This window comes from Sinohyriopsis cumingii, chromosome 7 (assembly GCF_028554795.1).
Source record: "Sinohyriopsis cumingii isolate HCF-2022 chromosome 7, ASM2855479v2, whole genome shotgun sequence".
Classification (NCBI taxonomy): domain Eukaryota; kingdom Metazoa; phylum Mollusca; class Bivalvia; order Unionida; family Unionidae; genus Sinohyriopsis; species Sinohyriopsis cumingii.
This window is the reverse complement of record NC_142967.1, coordinates 51,714,504-51,735,562: the sequence shown is the minus strand read 5'-3', so window position 1 is coordinate 51,735,562 and position 21,059 is coordinate 51,714,504. Positions and strand designations below refer to the sequence as shown.

At 37.0% G+C, this 21,059-nt stretch overlaps 3 protein-coding genes across 3 annotated transcripts; all 3 read left to right on the top strand.

Moving 5' to 3' along the window:
* Positions 1–449: 449 nt before the first annotated feature.
* On the top strand, positions 450–2,808 carry LOC149795234 (uncharacterized). Its single transcript, XM_089964965.1, has 2 exons — positions 450–518; positions 2,419–2,808. Exon 2 carries the CDS (start codon positions 2,428–2,430, stop codon positions 2,806–2,808), a length of 381 nt encoding a protein of 126 aa, XP_089821091.1. The 5' UTR covers positions 450–518; positions 2,419–2,427.
* Positions 2,809–7,910: 5,102 nt separating this feature from the next.
* LOC149795233 (uncharacterized) lies at positions 7,911–10,229 on the top strand. The gene is made up of 2 exons (XM_089964966.1): positions 7,911–7,972; positions 9,843–10,229. The coding sequence occupies exon 2, from the start codon at positions 9,852–9,854 to the stop codon at positions 10,227–10,229; it is 378 nt and encodes a 125-aa protein (XP_089821092.1). The 5' UTR covers positions 7,911–7,972; positions 9,843–9,851.
* A 5,099-nt stretch (positions 10,230–15,328) lies between these two features.
* LOC149795232 (uncharacterized) lies at positions 15,329–17,687 on the top strand. Its single transcript, XM_089964964.1, has 2 exons — positions 15,329–15,397; positions 17,298–17,687. Exon 2 carries the CDS (start codon positions 17,307–17,309, stop codon positions 17,685–17,687), a length of 381 nt encoding a protein of 126 aa, XP_089821090.1. The 5' UTR covers positions 15,329–15,397; positions 17,298–17,306.
* Positions 17,688–21,059: the final 3,372 nt, after the last annotated feature.

Genomic DNA, 21,059 nt, shown 5'->3' with positions numbered 1-21,059 from the left:
TTATTTTGAATTAACATTGAAATATTACAAGTTTTGCAGAAAGCAATAGAAATCGTGAAGTCGGATCCCTTTACAGTATGAAATTGGAAAGCAACAACAGTAATACCCTTTTCGCTAACACTGATGGCTAGTAGTTATGCTTACTATATTAGTAAATTCCAATGACATATCTGTCTTTATAGTAATGTTGAAGGTTAATAAATTAAACTTCATTAAGCTAATGAAACTCTTCACGATAGCTCTAGATGTAGACGTGGCTGTTTTGTTGTTGTTGTGAAATTATGTTTGCAAATGCTATGCGGAAAAATCCGTAAATATTTCAAGTCTCAAATTAATCTTGTTGAATAATGTGTTTCCTTCTTCTTTATCAATCATCGTCTTTGATTAAATGTGACAGATACTTAGTCTAAAATTGGTATAAAAGTGCTGCATATCTGACGAAGCAGCACAGGCAACTGCCAGTCCTTAGTCGAACGTTCAGGTCTTTAGTGTCCTTTACATCGGCACCAACCATACAGGTAAGTGACATTATTGAAAATGCTAATTAACTTTCGTGATTAACCCGCATAATATACCCTTAGAAAGTTAGAAATAAATAACAATTTTAACATTTTTAGAAGATGAATGTCTTACTATACGCGAAAGGGAAGTCTCAAGAAAGGTAAACCTCTCTTGATCGTGCTTTACAGAAAAAGATACTGTTCTAAATTATTTGTAAAACATACCATTCTAGTATTGGATCTAATTACAAAATCTTTATCCACAGCCTATTTTAGCAACATTTTCATTTTGTAAGAATAAAATATTTTATGCATTCGGTAAACAATGTCTGTATCACTACGATGTCTACAAGAGCTCTAAATGTGTATAGGGATGTGCAAATCATTGCTCATATTTTATTTTAATAAGACCATTGAAAAATCAACACCTAACAATGTATTACTTCGAGGAACATAATATCGATTTACAAATAAATATTTCAATGCATCCTTTCTTTTCAATACTCTGCAGGAACATTTTATTTTGTTTTGTATTTAAATGTTATCATCAATGTTCGTATTTAGACGCATATGTGTTTAGAAATTAGTTATTTTCATATTAAGTTTTGCAAAGTTGCATAGGAACAGCTGGATGATAAAGCAGATTTTTTTAATAAATGAAAAGAAGATGCATTGCACAAGTATACTTAATGATAATTACGTCCAATTTAATTCATCGTGAAAAATATCAAATAAAAGAGACCTGGGATAAGAACAGGTAATACATCTTCAGTACTTAAAAACGAAAAAATGCAGAAGACGTTTAAGGTTTAGAACCATTAGTTCTTATAGATGAGAATGTTTATTTCATATAAACAAAACATACATATTTAAATATTAAACAGTTTACGTGTGGTGTTCATTTTATTGGTTTCACTCATCTACCTAGTAACTTGTGAAAGCTACGAAAGAGATATACAATGACAATGCAGAGCAGGAATGAAGTCTTAGATTTTCAGACTGTTAACCTAAACGTTTCACTTAAGGCTATTTAATTGTTCACTATGGAACTTAATTTGTCTAACATCGCGAAACGTGATGATGGCAGCTCGTCGAGTCGATCATTCACTTTCTTACCTTACATATATATATATATATATATATATATATATATATATATATATATATATATATATATATATATATATATATATATATATATATATATATATATATCTATATACTGCGTTTCACAAGCAAGAATTGATCTTCAAACTAATGCTTATTTTCTTCTATTGCAATATATGAACTAGACGGGTGGTATAAGATATATGAAAAATGAAGTTCGTCGTCGATGGGACATTAATATTAAAAGTAGTGAAATTCTCTTAAGGAGACTTCATTTTTTTCCCATCAAAACCTATTGTAAAGTCATGCGGTCTTTTAGCGAGAGTCGGGTATATTTCTCCTTCAGAAGCATGACACTATACACACACGTATATTTTCAAGCAGCCCAGTATAGGAGATCTCGATATCATTAGGCAGTTCCAGAAGATGGTGCCCAGGAATTGACCCCATAACGGAGCTCGAATAATCTCGAGAGTATTAATTGAATATTCTAAAATTTGGAGGTGATGGAATCGATGCTTTATTAAGAAATTTACCTTGAGCACCAGTAAAAACGCATGGAATCGATATAGTTCAATTTTTGAACCTTAAATATACTTTTTTTATTATTAATATTTTAGTTTTCCATTGAGACATTTACAATTACCTTGCAACAAGGACACTATGGAAGCAAACCCCTTCGTCTTTCATTCTTTAAAGCAGAAGATATAATATCAACATGCATGCGGAGGAATCGTATAAACCACACCACGAAGCAAAACGTTTGTTTCATTTAATATTGTCATTTATTTTGTAAACGTACTTTCTCTAGCAGACGGAAATGAAGACTGCACTAGTTCTCCTAGCCTGCATAGTAGGTGCTGCCGTCGGTACATTCTACGGTGGCCATGGCGGCTATGGCGGTTATGGTGGCTACGGAGGATATGGTGGCTACGGCGGACATGGCGGCTATGGTGGCTATGGTGGCTACGGCGGTTATGGAGGATATGGAGGTCATGGTGGCTATGGAGGATATGGTGGATATAGTAGCGGCAGGGGCTTGGGCTGGGGATTGGGATTCGGCGGTGGATATGGGGGATATGGAGGATACAGCGGAGGCAAGGGGTGGGGTTTAGGATTCGGCGGAGGAATTGGAGGATTCGGAGGTGGATTTGGCTGGGGTAGAGGTGGCTACGGATACAGCAAACGCCATGGAAAGTAAGAAATATCAGTCTTGCCCGTAACATGTTTGTCACATCTTATGCCTGATATACGAGTTTGACTTAAACGTTAGCTTATCAACCTGAATTTCAAATTATTCTCTACATTTATTAGCTCTCTAGATTCGAATGAACAAAGCAAATTAGTTTTCAAGATGCATATCCTTAGAAAACCAATACTGTACTTTATTTTTGCAACTCACCCACTGCAAATGCTCTTAATGCCTCTCATTTCTTTTACAGATATTAGGAAAATCTCATAGAACCAAAGACGGAGACGAAAAAGAAAGGAATAGCACGCGATAATTGAATCATTTTTGTATCCATTGTTGTATGTTATGACTTAATAAATTGTTTCATTGAAGATAATAAAAGGACATTATAGTCATTATTTTATTACATTCTATAATCTTTCTCTCTCTATATATATATATAGTCAACCTTTAAACCTATTACTGTAAATAAATTTGCTCTTTCTGTAACTGTATTTGTTCTTTTTATAACTGCATTTGTCTTTCTGTCTCTCTTTCTTCCTTATCAAACTGCATTTGCATCTGTTTTTCTTTTTCTCTTTCCTGTCTCACTCTTGATCGTATTGATATCAAAACAACCGTTCAGCATGTGTTCGATACAATTATTCAACGATTGCCAGATCACAATGAATCGCAGTGTGCCATCGTCTGATTGTGTTGTTATGTTATTGCATCGGAGATGTTATTGCACCAAGAAACTCTCCGCAACGATCAACATGTAACGACTGTGGCCATCGCAGGCCGCCACGTTCATAAATTCGTTCAAAAGTAGATTGAACTTTAGTTGCTGTCTTTGTTGATAGTTGTTCTGATTCTTTATATCTACCTGCAACGTCAGCAACAGTCAACACGTAATTTGATGTTCGCGATTGACGTCTACCAGTTTTAATAGTATCATGTGGTAAAAACAAAATATCTACTTGATGAACTTCATTTCGAGTGTTGACATCAAAATGTGCGTACTGAATTTGTTTAGGTGGTGGCAATAAATGTGCCATATTGCCTGTCGTGCTAACCAAATTTCAGTAACAGAACGTGCGACCCCTGCTGCATCAGCAAATTTACTAATCGCTGCTCTACCCCTCCAATATCCTCTTGGGCTATAATAGTCCATATAATAATTATCCATGTTTAAATACAGGACCCTAGCACTAGTATACCTTTCATCGCAGACGTTATTAAAATTAGCAAACGATTATCTGAGATATTTATCTTTTACAGACTTTAGAGTCTGAATCAACTTCACGTCTGCAATATGTCGTTGTTTGGAATTTTATTCCCAAGGTCATGAACATGGATCGCTTGATCAATCGTATATAATGGATACCCTTCAGGTCTTGTTTGATTTTTCTCGTCAAGTAGGATATAAAGACGGGTTGAAAGATCACAATAATTATATCCAGGAAGATGCTTCTCGCCAGGACACCTAGTCCATCGAGCCCCTGGTAATTTTCCCAGTGAAGCAGTGATATCCCCGCCTGTTGCATGCAGAATGCATTTGTAGTTTTTGTACCACATTTAACACTCTTGCCCGTAAGTGCACGCTTTCTATTCCTCGTCGTTATTGTACTTATTTCACTGGTATTGGTGGGTACTATGCATAGAATACAATATAATGCCATCTACTTATTATATTTCTTCGAGGGGCCCCGAGTTGTCTAAAGCGGTTATCGTTACGGAACACTGCTATCTCACCTGAGTCTGCGTGGGTTCGAGTCTCGGATTCGGCCAATGTGGGTATGTGAGAAAGCTTGACAGTAGTTTTTCGTGGGTCGGTGGTTCTTTCCGGGGTTTTCCGGGGTTTTCCTCCACCATTACTTCTGGCCGCCATGTATAGCCTATCGTGTGCTGAAACATTGCATTAAACCGCACAACAACAACAAACAACATGGATGTAATTGACTTCTCAGCAATTGGAAAACAAGAGCCAGTCAAGCATCATCGAGCGCTACCAAATTCTATCAGAGCAATTATCATAGGTCTATAAGGGTCTGGTAAGAGGCTATTTCTACTTGGACGAGGATGGTAATGATCGTATTGATTTTATTACGATCAACGATGCACCGTTGGTAGATGATCTCAACGAGGTATAAACATTCTCGTAGTATACGATGATGTGATACTAGACAAACAATCGAATCCAGTTCGGATATTTTCCCGAGGCAGATACAAAAACACCGGTATTATATATGTTACTCAGCGATATGTGAAAATACGTAAAGTGATCATAGATAACTACAATATTCTGATTTTGTTTAATGGTGTTGATACCCACACGCTAAGAAACATCCACCAGGCTTGGTATTCAGGGGACATTGATATGATGAAGCTTAAAAACTTCTTCTCAGAAGTTTAGAAACTTCTTCGCAAAAGCGCGAGCGATACCTCATGATTTTTACTATACATTTACATGATTCTCAGTCGCGATATCGCACTGGTCTCGATAATATATTTGGTCGAGAGTCCTGCCACTTGATAGCTACGTTTCTATACAGACAGTAATAGAGAAGAGGATGACGCTTAATAGTGAATGATCGGATCGGTAAACGAGGACGCATACAAATGAGCACACATATACATTCACTGAGACGTGCGCTCTCATAGCTATGTACAGCATGTTCCTTGTTCAAGTGTAGACAAAACATATGGTCACAAGTCACATCGCAATGCTACCTATAAGTTGCAAAGGTATCTTATGACGCTTGCACATTTTGCATGGCTCACCTTTTTCTTGACGTACCAATACTTCTGGTGCAGGTGATTCAAAAACGCAAACGTTTCATGCTTAGTTGATTGCGATTTTCATGCTCTTGTTGCTCTGCCAGCATTGACAGCATCGTTGGTAATGCTTGTAATAATTTTCAAATTTACATACACCTTGGTACCCATTGTAATTTTGTCTTAATCCGTTGGTCATTTGCTCTTAAATGCTTAATAGACGATTTCTGTTCTTACAAAAGAGCTATACATTTAAGGTTTCTTTGCATCAGGGATAACCCAAAACGTATGTTAAGACGGTTACATTGAGATGCACTGCCGCTACTTTTACATCTACTATCTTGTGCAAAGGAGACGATGTACACTTTTCCAGCGTACATACAAACAAATGCTTTCTGGAGTAAGACCTGGTTTAAATTTTTTATCAGGTAGATAGTCATACTTCGTGACAAGGCAATGACTTTGGCTATGCTGCCGAAGCCAGTCAAAGGTTTTATTCATATTTAAATTGTTCGAAAGAACTCGTAGGGAACAATTTCACTTGTTTTTAAAAGCTTTCCACTCTGTCTATCCCAGACGGGAACATCATATCTAAATGAAAATCCTTTATCACTTGGTAGTAAACATGAAACTGATGACAACTGCGCCTTATAACAGGCAGCCCTCCCCTCCCCCACCCCCCGACTTGCTGCAGGTGGGTATAGACAGTGGATCCACAAATGGTGGTCGCCTACCAAGCAATGTTTGGATGGGTTTTTGCCAAAACATCAGCTCGCTAAAATCATGATACATGAATGACTGCAGACTACAAAGCAGTGAAAAAGCTGGTTATTTGTTTGGGTGGAGTGTACCTGTAAGCGGCATTTAGAAAATCTCGACGCATGTCATAGACGAACGGCATTCGTCGGCTGATATGGTGAGTACACATTCACAATTGAAATTAAACAACAGTGAGAACAAATATTAACATACTATCTGTCTATCATGTCATGCCTTCTTTAGCAACATTACTGTAATCGCCATCGGACTATCGTGTCCGTTTAACGACAATCCAGATAGTGAGTCTCTAAACCAAGAAGCCTGCACTTCTAATATGGCCAGTGCAAGCGCAGGCATTGATGCCGATTTTAAGGTCGTGTACTTAATTAACGATAATAGCATCATGCCGGTCAGCAAAATCAGCGAAAACGTGATTTGGTTCATATCGCTGTTATTCAAAACAAATTTTAAGAATGATAGTTGTTTCACTCACGGCTGAAACAGCGAAACTAGCCACATGACAGACACCTGATTGTAATTCAATCACCACAATGGAAATCGTAGTGATAGAACATGGTTAACGCCTTTAAGCCGTACAAACGTAGACATACGTGTTCACGTTGGCAGCAGTAATTAGTCTGTAGTTCCCATTAACGCCTTACATGAAATATTTACAACTAGATTTGCGTTTTTGTTTGTCGCTTTAAACTCCCTCAGGTGTTTGGACCTCAGTGGGAACGCACAAGCATTGGAAATTGCAACCGTTCTGACCATCTTTGGCTTCCTCAGTTAGAAATCGAACTATACCTATCTCAAAGGCGAGAATAAATAGCATTTAGACATAAGCGAACAAGAAAAATAATTTGTGCAGTCACTGTGTTTATAATTGTAATACCTTCCTTTTCTGATATTTTAGTGATCATTAAGAAAGAAGAGAAATGTTAAAAGCAGCGGTGTGTCATCCGGATCAGTAAAGTGTGCATCAATGTATTTACAAACTGTGAGATAACCGTTTTATGAAGCACTATACAGACACATTGGAAACGTATACTTGGTCCATTGGAACAAGATATTAAAAGTCAGTTGAATGTACATTAGCCGTAGCATCCTTGCAATCTCATTCCTTCCTCTCTATTCACTTATTTTGAATTAACATTGAAATATTACAAGTTTTGCAGAAAGCAATAGAAATCGTGAAGTCGGATCCCTTTACAGTATGAAATTGGAAAGCAACAACAGTAATACCCTTTTCGCTAACACTGATGGCTAGTAGTTATGCTTACTATATTAGTAAATTCCAATGACATATCTGTCTTTATAGTAATGTTGAAGGTTAATAAATTAAACTTCATTAAGCTAATGAAACTCTTCACGATAGCTCTAGATGTAGACGTGGCTGTTTTGTTGTTGTTGTGAAATTATGTTTGCAAATGCTATGCGGAAAAATCCGTAAATATTTCAAGTCTCAAATTAATCTTGTTGAATAATGTGTTTCCTTCTTCTTTATCAATCATCGTCTTTGATTAAATGTGACAGATACTTAGTCTAAAATTGGTATAAAAGTGCTGCATATCTGACGAAGCAGCACAGGCAACTGCCAGTCCTTAGTCGAACGTTCAGGTCTTTAGTGTCCTTTACATCGGCACCAACCATACAGGTAAGTGACATTATTGAAAATGCTAATTAACTTTCGTGATTAACCCGCATAATATACCCTTAGAAAGTTAGAAATAAATAACAATTTTAACATTTTTAGAAGATGAATGTCTTACTATACGCGAAAGGGAAGTCTCAAGAAAGGTAAACCTCTCTTGATCGTGCTTTACAGAAAAAGATACTGTTCTAAATTATTTGTAAAACATACCATTCTAGTATTGGATCTAATTACAAAATCTTTATCCACAGCCTATTTTAGCAACATTTTCATTTTGTAAGAATAAAATATTTTATGCATTCGGTAAACAATGTCTGTATCACTACGATGTCTACAAGAGCTCTAAATGTGTATAGGGATGTGCAAATCATTGCTCATATTTTATTTTAATAAGACCATTGAAAAATCAACACCTAACAATGTATTACTTCGAGGAACATAATATCGATTTACAAATAAATATTTCAATGCATCCTTTCTTTTCAATACTCTGCAGGAACATTTTATTTTGTTTTGTATTTAAATGTTATCATCAATGTTCGTATTTAGACGCATATGTGTTTAGAAATTAGTTATTTTCATATTAAGTTTTGCAAAGTTGCATAGGAACAGCTGGATGATAAAGCAGATTTTTTTAATAAATGAAAAGAAGATGCATTGCACAAGTATACTTAATGATAATTACGTCCAATTTAATTCATCGTGAAAAATATCAAATAAAAGAGACCTGGGATAAGAACAGGTAATACATCTTCAGTACTTAAAAACGAAAAAATGCAGAAGACGTTTAAGGTTTAGAACCATTAGTTCTTATAGATGAGAATGTTTATTTCATATAAACAAAACATACATATTTAAATATTAAACAGTTTACGTGTGGTGTTCATTTTATTGGTTTCACTCATCTACCTAGTAACTTGTGAAAGCTACGAAAGAGATATACAATGACAATGCAGAGCAGGAATGAAGTCTTAGATTTTCAGACTGTTAACCTAAACGTTTCACTTAAGGCTATTTAATTGTTCACTATGGAACTTAATTTGTCTAACATCGCGAAACGTGATGATGGCAGCTCGTCGAGTCGATCATTCACTTTCTTACCTTACATATATATATATATATATATATATATATATATATATATATATATATATATATATATATATATATCTATATACTGCGTTTCACAAGCAAGAATTGATCTTCAAACTAATGCTTATTTTCTTCTATTGCAATATATGAACTAGACGGGTGGTATAAGATATATGAAAAATGAAGTTCGTCGTCGATGGGACATTAATATTAAAAGTAGTGAAATTCTCTTAAGGAGACTTCATTTTTTTCCCATCAAAACCTATTGTAAAGTCATGCGGTCTTTTAGCGAGAGTCGGGTATATTTCTCCTTCAGAAGCATGACACTATACACACACGTATATTTTCAAGCAGCCCAGTATAGGAGATCTCGATATCATTAGGCAGTTCCAGAAGATGGTGCCCAGGAATTGACCCCATAACGGAGCTCGAATAATCTCGAGAGTATTAATTTAATATTCTAAAATTTGGAGGTGATGGAATCGATGCTTTATTAAGAAATTTACCTTGAGCACCAGTAAAAACGCATGGAATCGATATAGTTCAATTTTTGAACCTTAAATATACTTTTTTTATTATTAATATTTTAGTTTTCCATTGAGACATTTACAATTACCTTGCAACAAGGACACTATGGAAGCAAACCCCTTCGTCTTTCATTCTTTAAAGCAGAAGATATAATATCAACATGCATGCGGAGGAATCGTATAAACCATACCACGAAGCAAAACGTTTGTTTCATTTAATATTGTCATTTATTTTGTAAACGTACTTTCTCTAGCAGACGGAAATGAAGACTGCACTTCTCCTAGCCTGCATAGTAGGTGCTGCCGTCGGTACATTCTACGGTGGCCATGGCGGCTATGGCGGTTATGGTGGCTACGGAGGATATGGTGGCTACGGCGGACATGGCGGCTATGGTGGCTATGGTGGCTACGGCGGTTATGGAGGATATGGAGGTCATGGTGGCTATGGAGGATATGGTGGATATAGTAGCGGCAGGGGCTTGGGCTGGGGATTGGGATTCGGCGGTGGATATGGGGGATATGGAGGATACAGCGGAGGCAAGGGGTGGGGTTTAGGATTCGGCGGAGGAATTGGAGGATTCGGAGGTGGATTTGGCTGGGGTAGAGGTGGCTACGGATACAGCAAACGCCATGGAAAGTAAGAAATATCAGTCTTGCCCGTAACATGTTTGTCACATCTTATGCCTGATATACGAGTTTGACTTAAACGTTAGCTTATCAACCTGAATTTCAAGTTATTTTCTACATTTATTAGCTCTCTAGATTCGAATGAACAAAGCAAATTAGTTTTCAAGATGCATATCCTTAGAAAACCAATACTGTACTTTATTTTTGCAACTCACCCACTGCAAATGCTCTTAATGCCTCTCATTTCTTTTACAGATATTAGGAAAATCTCATAGAACCAAAGACGGAGACGAAAAAGAAAGGAATAGCACGCGATAATTGAATCATTTTTGTATCCATTGTTGTATGTTATGACTTAATAAATTGTTTCATTGAAGATAATAAAAGGACATTATAGTCATTATTTTATTACATTCTATAATCTTTCTCTCTCTATATATATATATAGTCAACCTTTAAACCTATTACTGTAAATAAATTTGCTCTTTCTGTAACTGTATTTGTTCTTTTTATAACTGCATTTGTCTTTCTGTCTCTCTTTCTTCCTTATCAAACTGCATTTGCATCTGTTTTTCTTTTTCTCTTTCCTGTCTCACTCTTGATCGTATTGATATCAAAACAACCGTTCAGCATGTGTTCGATACAATTATTCAACGATTGCCAGATCACAATGAATCGCAGTGTGCCATCGTCTGATTGTGTTGTTATGTTATTGCATCGGAGATGTTATTGCACCAAGAAACTCTCCGCAACGATCAACATGTAACGACTGTGGCCATCGCAGGCCGCCACGTTCATAAATTCGTTCAAAAGTAGATTGAACTTTAGTTGCTGTCTTTGTTGATAGTTGTTCTGATTCTTTATATCTACCTGCAACGTCAGCAACAGTCAACACGTAATTTGATGTTCGCGATTGACGTCTACCAGTTTTAATAGTATCATGTGGTAAAAACAAAATATCTACTTGATGAACTTCATTTCGAGTGTTGACATCAAAATGTGCGTACTGAATTTGTTTAGGTGGTGGCAATAAATGTGCCATATTGCCTGTCGTGCTAACCAAATTTCAGTAACAGAACGTGCGACCCCTGCTGCATCAGCAAATTTACTAATCGCTGCTCTACCCCTCCAATATCCTCTTGGGCTATAATAGTCCATATAATAATTATCCATGTTTAAATACAGGACCCTAGCACTAGTATACCTTTCATCGCAGACGTTATTAAAATTAGCAAACGATTATCTGAGATATTTATCTTTTACAGACTTTAGAGTCTGAATCAACTTCACGTCTGCAATATGTCGTTGTTTGGAATTTTATTCCCAAGGTCATGAACATGGATCGCTTGATCAATCGTATATAATGGATACCCTTCAGGTCTTGTTTGATTTTTCTCGTCAAGTAGGATATAAAGACGGGTTGAAAGATCACAATAATTATATCCAGGAAGATGCTTCTCGCCAGGACACCTAGTCCATCGAGCCCCTGGTAATTTTCCCAGTGAAGCAGTGATATCCCCGCCTGTTGCATGCAGAATGCATTTGTAGTTTTTGTACCACATTTAACACTCTTGCCCGTAAGTGCACGCTTTCTATTCCTCGTCGTTATTGTACTTATTTCACTGGTATTGGTGGGTACTATGCATAGAATACAATATAATGCCATCTACTTATTATATTTCTTCGAGGGGCCCCGAGTTGTCTAAAGCGGTTATCGTTACGGAACATTGCTATCTCACCTGAGTCTGCGTGGGTTCGAGTCTCGGATTCGGCCAATGTGGGTATGTGAGAAAGCTTGACAGTAGTTTTTCGTGGGTCGGTGGTTCTTTCCGGGGTTTTCCGGGGTTTTCCTCCACCATTACTTCTGGCCGCCATGTATAGCCTATCGTGTGCTGAAACATTGCATTAAACCGCACAACAACAACAAACAACATGGATGTAATTGACTTCTCAGCAATTGGAAAACAAGAGCCAGTCAAGCATCATCGAGCGCTACCAAATTCTATCAGAGCAATTATCATAGGTCTATAAGGGTCTGGTAAGAGGCTATTTCTACTTGGACGAGGATGGTAATGATCGTATTGATTTTATTACGATCAACGATGCACCGTTGGTAGATGATCTCAACGAGGTATAAACATTCTCGTAGTATACGATGATGTGATACTAGACAAACAATCGAATCCAGTTCGGATATTTTCCCGAGGCAGATACAAAAACACCGGTATTATATATGTTACTCAGCGATATGTGAAAATACGTAAAGTGATCATAGATAACTGCAATATTCTGATTTTGTTTAATGGTGTTGATACCCACACGCTAAGAAACATCCACCAGGCTTGGTATTCAGGGGACATTGATATGATGAAGCTTAAAAACTTCTTCTCAGAAGTTTAGAAACTTCTTCGCAAAAGCGCGAGCGATACCTCATGATTTTTACTATACATTTACATGATTCTCAGTCGCGATATCGCACTGGTCTCGATAATATATTTGGTCGAGAGTCCTGCCACTTGATAGCTACGTTTCTATACAGACAGTAATAGAGAAGAGGATGACGCTTAATAGTGAATGATCGGATCGGTAAACGAGGACGCATACAAATGAGCACACATATACATTCACTGAGACGTGCGCTCTCATAGCTATGTACAGCATGTTCCTTGTTCAAGTGTAGACAAAACATATGGTCACAAGTCACATCGCAATGCTACCTATAAGTTGCAAAGGTATCTTATGACGCTTGCACATTTTGCATGGCTCACCTTTTTCTTGACGTACCAATACTTCTGGTGCAGGTGATTCAAAAACGCAAACGTTTCATGCTTAGTTGATTGCGATTTTCATGCTCTTGTTGCTCTGCCAGCATTGACAGTATCGTTGGTAATGCTTGTAATAATTTTCAAATTTACATACACCTTGGTACCCATTGTAATTTTGTCTTAATCCGTTGGTCATTTGCTCTTAAATGCTTAATAGACGATTTCTGTTCTTACAAAAGAGCTATACATTTAAGGTTTCTTTGCATCAGGGATAACCCAAAACGTATGTTAAGACGATTACATTGAGCTGCACTGCCGCTACTTTTACATCTACTATCTTGTGCAAAGGAGACGATGTACACTTTTCCAGCGTACATACAAACAAATGCTTTCTGGAGTAAGACCTGGTTTAAATTTTTTATCAGGTAGATAGTCATACTTCGTGACAAGGCAATGACTTTGGCTATGCTGCCGAAGCCAGTCTAAGGTTTTATTCATATTTAAATTGTTCGAAAGAACTCGTAGGGAACAATTTCACTTGTTTTTAAAAGCTTTCCACTCTGTCTATCCCAGACGGGAACATCATATCTAAATGAAAATCCTTTATCACTTGATAGTAAACATGAAACTGATGACAACTGCGCCTTATAACAGGCAGCCCTCCCCTCTCCCCCCCCCCCCCCGACTTGCTGCAGGTGGGTATAGACAGTGGATCCACAAATGGTGGTCGCCTACCAAGCAATGTTTGGATGGGTTTTTGCCAAAACATCAGCTCGCTAAAATCATGATACATGAATGACTGCAGACTACAAAGCAGTGAAAAAGCTGGTTATTTGTTTGGGTGGAGTGTACCTGTAAGCGGCATTTAGAAAATCTCGACGCATGTCATAGACGAACGGCATTCGTCGGCTGATATGGTGAGTACACATTCACAATTGAAATTAAACAACAGTGAGAACAAATATTAACATACTATCTGTCTATCATGTCATGCCTTCTTTAGCAACATTACTGTAATCGCCATCGGACTATCGTGTCCGTTTAACGACAATCCAGATAGTGAGTCTCTAAACCAAGAAGCCTGCACTTCTAATATGGCCAGTGCAAGCGCAGGCATTGATGCCGATTTTAAGGTCGTGTACTTAATTAACGATAATAGCATCATGCCGGTCAGCAAAATCAGCGAAAACGTGATTTGGTTCATATCGCTGTTATTCAAAACAAATTTTAAGAATGATAGTTGTTTCACTCACGGCTGAAACAGCGAAACTAGCCACATGACAGACACCTGATTGTAATTCAATCACCACAATGGAAATCGTAGTGATGGAACATGGTTAACGCCTTTAAGCCGTACAAACGTAGACATACGTGTTCACGTTGGCAGCAGTAATTAGTCTGTAGTTCCCATTAACGCCTTACATGAAATATTTACAACTAGATTTGCGTTTTTGTTTGTCGCTTTAAACTCCCTCAGGTGTTTGGACCTCAATGGGAACGCACAAGCATTGGAAATTGCAACCATTCTGACCATCTTTGGCTTCCTCAGTTAGAAATCGAACTATACCTATCTCGAAGGCGAGAATAAATAGCATTTAGACATAAGCGAACAAGAAAAATAATTTGTGCAGTCACTGTGTTTATAATTGTAATACCTTCCTTTTCTGATATTTTAGTTATCATTAAGAAAGAAGAGAAATGTTAAAAGCAGCGGTGTGTCATCCGGATCAGTAAAGTGTGCATCAATGTATTTACAAACTGTGAGATAACCGTTTTATGAAGCACTATACAGACACATTGGAAACGTATACTTGGTCCATTGGAACAAGATATTAAAAGTCAGTTGAATGTACATTAGCCGTAGCATCCTTGCAATCTCATTCCTTCCTCTCTATTCACTTATTTTGAATTAACATTGAAATATTACAAGTTTTGCAGAAAGCAATAGAAATCGTGAAGTCGGATCCCTTTACAGTATGAAATTGGAAAGCAACAACAGTAATACCCTTTTCGCTAACACTGATGGCTAGTAGTTATGCTTACTATATTAGTAAATTCCAATGACATATCTGTCTTTATAGTAATGTTGAAGGTTAATAAATTAAACTTCATTAAGCTAATGAAACTCTTCACGATAGCTCTAGATGTAGACGTGGCTGTTTTGTTGTTGTTGTGAAATTATGTTTGCAAATGCTATGCGGAAAAATCCGTAAATATTTCAAGTCTCAAATTAATCTTGTTGAATAATGTGTTTCCTTCTTCTTTATCAATCATCGTCTTTGATTAAATGTGACAGATACTTAGTCTAAAATTGGTATAAAAGTGCTGCATATCTGACGAAGCAGCACAGGCAACTGCCAGTCCTTAGTCGAACGTTCAGGTCTTTAGTGTCCTTTACATCGGCACCAACCATACAGGTAAGTGACATTATTGAAAATGCTAATTAACTTTCGTGATTAACCCGCATAATATACCCTTAGAAAGTTAGAAATAAATAACAATTTTAACATTTTTAGAAGATGAATGTCTTACTATACGCGAAAGGGAAGTCTCAAGAAAGGTAAACCTCTCTTGATCGTGCTTTACAGAAAAAGATACTGTTCTAAATTATTTGTAAAACATACCATTCTAGTATTGGATCTAATTACAAAATCTTTATCCACAGCCTATTTTAGCAACATTTTCATTTTGTAAGAATAAAATATTTTATGCATTCGGTAAACAATGTCTGTATCACTACGATGTCTACAAGAGCTCTAAATGTGTATAGGGATGTGCAAATCATTGCTCATATTTTATTTTAATAAGACCATTGAAAAATCAACACCTAACAATGTATTACTTCGAGGAACATAATATCGATTTACAAATAAATATTTCAATGCATCCTTTCTTTTCAATACTCTGCAGGAACATTTTATTTTGTTTTGTATTTAAATGTTATCATCAATGTTCGTATTTAGACGCATATGTGTTTAGAAATTAGTTATTTTCATATTAAGTTTTGCAAAGTTGCATAGGAACAGCTGGATGATAAAGCAGATTTTTTTAATAAATGAAAAGAAGATGCATTGCACAAGTATACTTAATGATAATTACGTCCAATTTAATTCATCGTGAAAAATATCAAATAAAAGAGACCTGGGATAAGAACAGGTAATACATCTTCAGTACTTAAAAACGAAAAAATGCAGAAGACGTTTAAGGTTTAGAACCATTAGTTCTTATAGATGAGAATGTTTATTTCATATAAACAAAACATACATATTTAAATATTAAACAGTTTACGTGTGGTGTTCATTTTATTGGTTTCTCTCATCTACCTAGTAACTTGTGAAAGCTACGAAAGAGATATACAATGACAATGCAGAGCAGGAATGAAGTCTTAGATTTTCAGACTGTTAACCTAAACGTTTCACTTAAGGCTATTTAATTGTTCACTATGGAACTTAATTTGTCTAACATCGCGAAACGTGATGATGGCAGCTCGTCGAGTCGATCATTCACTTTCTTACCTTACACACATATATATATATATATATATATATATATATATATATATATATATATATATATATATATATATATATATATATATATATATATATATATATATATATACTGCGTTTCACAAGCAAGAATTGATCTTCAAACTAATGCTTATTTTCTTCTATTGCAATATATGAACTAGACGGGTGGTATAAGATATATGAAAAATGAAGTTCGTCGTCGATGGGACATTAATATTAAAAGTAGTGAAATTCTCTTAAGGAGACTTCATTTTTTTCCCATCAAAACCTATTGTAAAGTCATGCGGTCTTTTAGCGAGAGTCGGGTATATTTCTCCTTCAGAAGCATGACACTATACACACACGTATATTTTCAAGCAGCCCAGTATAGGAGATCTCGATATCATTAGGCAGTTCCAGAAGATGGTGCCCAGGAATTGACCCCATAACGGAGCTCGAATAATCTCGAGAGTATTAATTTAATATTCTAAAATTTGGAGGTGATGGAATCGATGCTTTATTAAGAAATTTACCTTGAGCACCAGTAAAAACGCATGGAATCGATATAGTTCAATTTTTGAACCTTAAATATACTTTTTTTATTATTAATATTTTAGTTTTCCATTGAGACATTTACAATTACCTTGCAACAAGGACACTATGGAAGCAAACCCCTTCGTCTTTCATTCTTTAAAGCAGAAGATATAATATCAACATGCATGCGGAGGAATCGTATAAACCACACCACGAAGCAAAACGTTTGTTTCATTTAATATTGTCATTTATTTTGTAAACGTACTTTCTCTAGCAGACGGAAATGAAGACTGCACTAGTTCTCCTAGCCTGCATAGTAGGTGCTGCCGTCGGTACATTCTACGGTGGCCATGGCGGCTATGGCGGTTATGGTGGCTACGGAGGATATGGTGGCTACGGCGGACATGGCGGCTATGGTGGCTATGGTGGCTACGGCGGTTATGGAGGATATGGAGGTCATGGTGGCTATGGAGGATATGGTGGATATAGTAGCGGCAGGGGCTTGGGCTGGGGATTGGGATTCGGCGGTGGATATGGGGGATATGGAGGATACAGCGGAGGCAAGGGGTGGGGTTTAGGATTCGGCGGAGGAATTGGAGGATTCGGAGGTGGATTTGGCTGGGGTAGAGGTGGCTACGGATACAGCAAACGCCATGGAAAGTAAGATATATCAGTCTTGCCCGTAACATGTTTGTCACATCTTATGCCTGATATACGAGTTTGACTTAAACGTTAGCTTATCAACCTGAATTTCAAGTTATTCTCTACATTTATTAGCTCTCTAGATTCGAATGAACAAAGCAAATTAGTTTTCAAGATGCATATCCTTAGAAAACCAATACTGTACTTTATTTTTGCAACTCACCCACTGCAAATGCTCTTAATGCCTCTCATTTCTTTTACAGATATTAGGAAAATCTCATAGAACCAAAGACGGAGACGAAAAAGAAAGGAATAGCACGCGATAATTGAATCATTTTTGTATCCATTGTTGTATGTAATGACTTAATAAATTGTTTCATTGAAGATAATAAAAGGACATTATAGTCATTATTTTATTACATTCTATAATCTTTCTCTCTCTCTATATATATATATAGTCAACCTTTAAACCTATTACTGTAAATAAATTTGCTCTTTCTGTAACTGTATTTGTTCTTTTTATAACTGCATTTGTCTTTCTGTCTCTCTTTCTTCCTTATCAAACTGCATTTGCATCTGTTTTTCTTTTTCTCTTTCCTGTCTCACTCTTGATCGTATTGATATCAAAACAACCGTTCAGCATGTGTTCGATACAATTATTCAACGATTGCCAGATCACAATGAATCGCAGTGTGCCATCGTCTGATTGTGTTGTTATGTTATTGCATCGGAGATGTTATTGCACCAAGAAACTCTCCGCAACGATCAACATGTAACGACTGTGGCCATCGCAGGCCGCCACGTTCATAAATTCGTTCAAAAGTAGATTGAACTTTAGTTGCTGTCTTTGTTGATAGTTGTTCTGATTCTTTATATCTACCTGCAACGTCAGCAACAGTCAACACGTAATTTGATGTTCGCGATTGACGTCTACCAGTTTTAATAGTATCATGTGGTAAAAACAAAATATCTACTTGATGAACTTCATTTCGAGTGTTGACATCAAAATGTTCGTACTGAATTTGTTTAGGTGGTGGCAATAAATGTGCCATATTGCCTGTCGTGCTAACCAAATTTCAGTAACAGAACGTGCGACCCCTGCTGCATCAGCAAATTTACTAATCGCTGCTCTACCCCTCCAATATCCTCTTGGGCTATAATAGTCCATATAATAATTATCCATGTTTAAATACAGGACCCTAGCACTAGTATACCTTTCATCGCAGACGTTATTAAAATTAACAAACGATTATCTGAGATATTTATCTTTTACAGACTTTAGAGTCTGAATCAACTTCACGTCTGCAATATGTCGTTGTTTGGAATTTTATTCCCAAGGTCATGAACATGGATCGCTTGATCAATCGTATATAATGGATACCCTTCAGGTCTTGTTTGATTTTTCTCGTCAAGTAGGATATAAAGACGGGTTGAAAGATCACAATAATTATATCCAGGAAGATGCTTCTCGCCAGGACACCTAGTCCATCGAGCCCCTGGTAATTTTCCCAGTGAAGCAGTGATATCCCCGCCTGTTGCATGCAGAATGCATTTGTAGTTTTTGTACCACATTTAACACTCTTGCCCGTAAGTGCACGCTTTCTATTCCTCGTCGTTATTGTACTTATTTCACTGGTATTGGTGGGTACTATGCATAGAATACAATATAATGCCATCTACTTATTATATTTCTTCGAGGGGCCCCGAGTTGTCTAAAGCGGTTATCGTTACGGAACACTGCTATCTCACCTGAGTCTGCGTGGGTTCGAGTCTCGGATTCGGCCAATGTGGGTATGTGAGAAAGCTTGACAGTAGTTTTTCGTGGGTCGGTGGTTCTTTCCGGGGTTTTCCGGGGTTTTCCTCCACCATTACTTCTGGCCGCCATGTATAGCCTATCGTGTGCTGAAACATTGCATTAAACCGCACAACAACAACAAACAACATGGATGTAATTGACTTCTCAGCAATTGGAAAACAAGAGCCAGTCAAGCATCATCGAGCGCTACCAAATTCTATCAGAGCAATTATCATAGGTCTATAAGGGTCTGGTAAGAGGCTATTTCTACTTGGACGAGGATGGTAATGATCGTATTGATTTTATTACGATCAACGATGCACCGTTGGTAGATGATCTCAACGAGGTATAAACATTCTCGTAGTATACGATGATGTGATACTAGACAAACAATCGAATCCAGTTCGGATATTTTCCCGAGGCAGATACAAAAACACCGGTATTATATATGTTACTCAGCGATATGTGAAAATACCTAAAGTGATCATAGATAACTGCAATATTCTGATTTTGTTTAATGGTGTTGATACCCACACGCTAAGAAACATCCACCAGGCTTGGTATTCAGGGGACATTGATATGATGAAGCTTAAAAACTTCTTCTCAGAAGTTTAGAAACTTCTTCGCAAAAGCGCGAGCGATACCTCATGATTTTTACTATACATTTACATGATTCTCAGTCGCGATATCGCACTGGTCTCGATAATATATTTGGTCGAGAGTCCTGCCACTTGATAGCTACGTTTCTATACAGACAGTAATAGAGAAGAGGATGACGCTTAATAGTGAATGATCGGATCGGTAAACGAGGACGCATACAAATGAGCACACATATACATTCACTGAGACGTGCGCTCTCATAGCTATGTACAGCATGTTCCTTGTTCAAGTGTAGACAAAACATATGGTCACAAGTCACATCGCAATGCTACCTATAAGTTGCAAAGGTATCTTATGACGCTTGCACATTTTGCATGGCTCACCTTTTTCTTGACGTACCAATACTTCTGGTGCAGGTGATTCAAAAACGCAAACGTTTCATGGTTAGTTGATTGCGATTTTCATGCTCTTGTTGCTCTGCCAGCATTGACAGTATCGTTGGTAATGCTTGTAATAATTTTCAAATTTACATACACCTTGGTACCCATTGTAATTTTGTCTTAATCCGTTGGTCATTTGCTCTTAAATGCTTAATAGACGATTTCTGTTCTTACAAAAGAGCTATACATTTAAGGTTTCTTTGCATCAGGGATAACCCAAAACGTATGTTAAGACGGTTACATTGAGCTGCACTGCCGCTACTTTTACATCTACTATCTTGTGCAAAGGAGACGATGTACACTTTTCCAGCGTACATACAAACAAATGCTTTCTGGAGTAAGACCTGGTTTAAATTTTTTATCAGGTAGATAGTCATACTTCGTGACAAGGCAATGACTTTGGCTATGCTGCCGAAGCCAGTCAAAGGTTTTATTCATATTTAAATTGTTCGAAAGAACTCGTAGGGAACAATTTCACTTGTTTTTAAAAGCTTTCCACTCTGTCTATCCCAGACGGGAACATCATATCTAAATGAAAATCCTTTATCACTTGGTAGTA

Coding starts and splice junctions, on each gene's coding strand:
- LOC149795233 (XM_089964966.1), top strand. CDS start 9,852: ATGAAGACTGCACTTCTCCTAGCCTGCATAGTAGGTGCTGCCGTCGGT.
- LOC149795234 (XM_089964965.1), top strand. CDS start 2,428: ATGAAGACTGCACTAGTTCTCCTAGCCTGCATAGTAGGTGCTGCCGTC.
- LOC149795232 (XM_089964964.1), top strand. CDS start 17,307: ATGAAGACTGCACTAGTTCTCCTAGCCTGCATAGTAGGTGCTGCCGTC.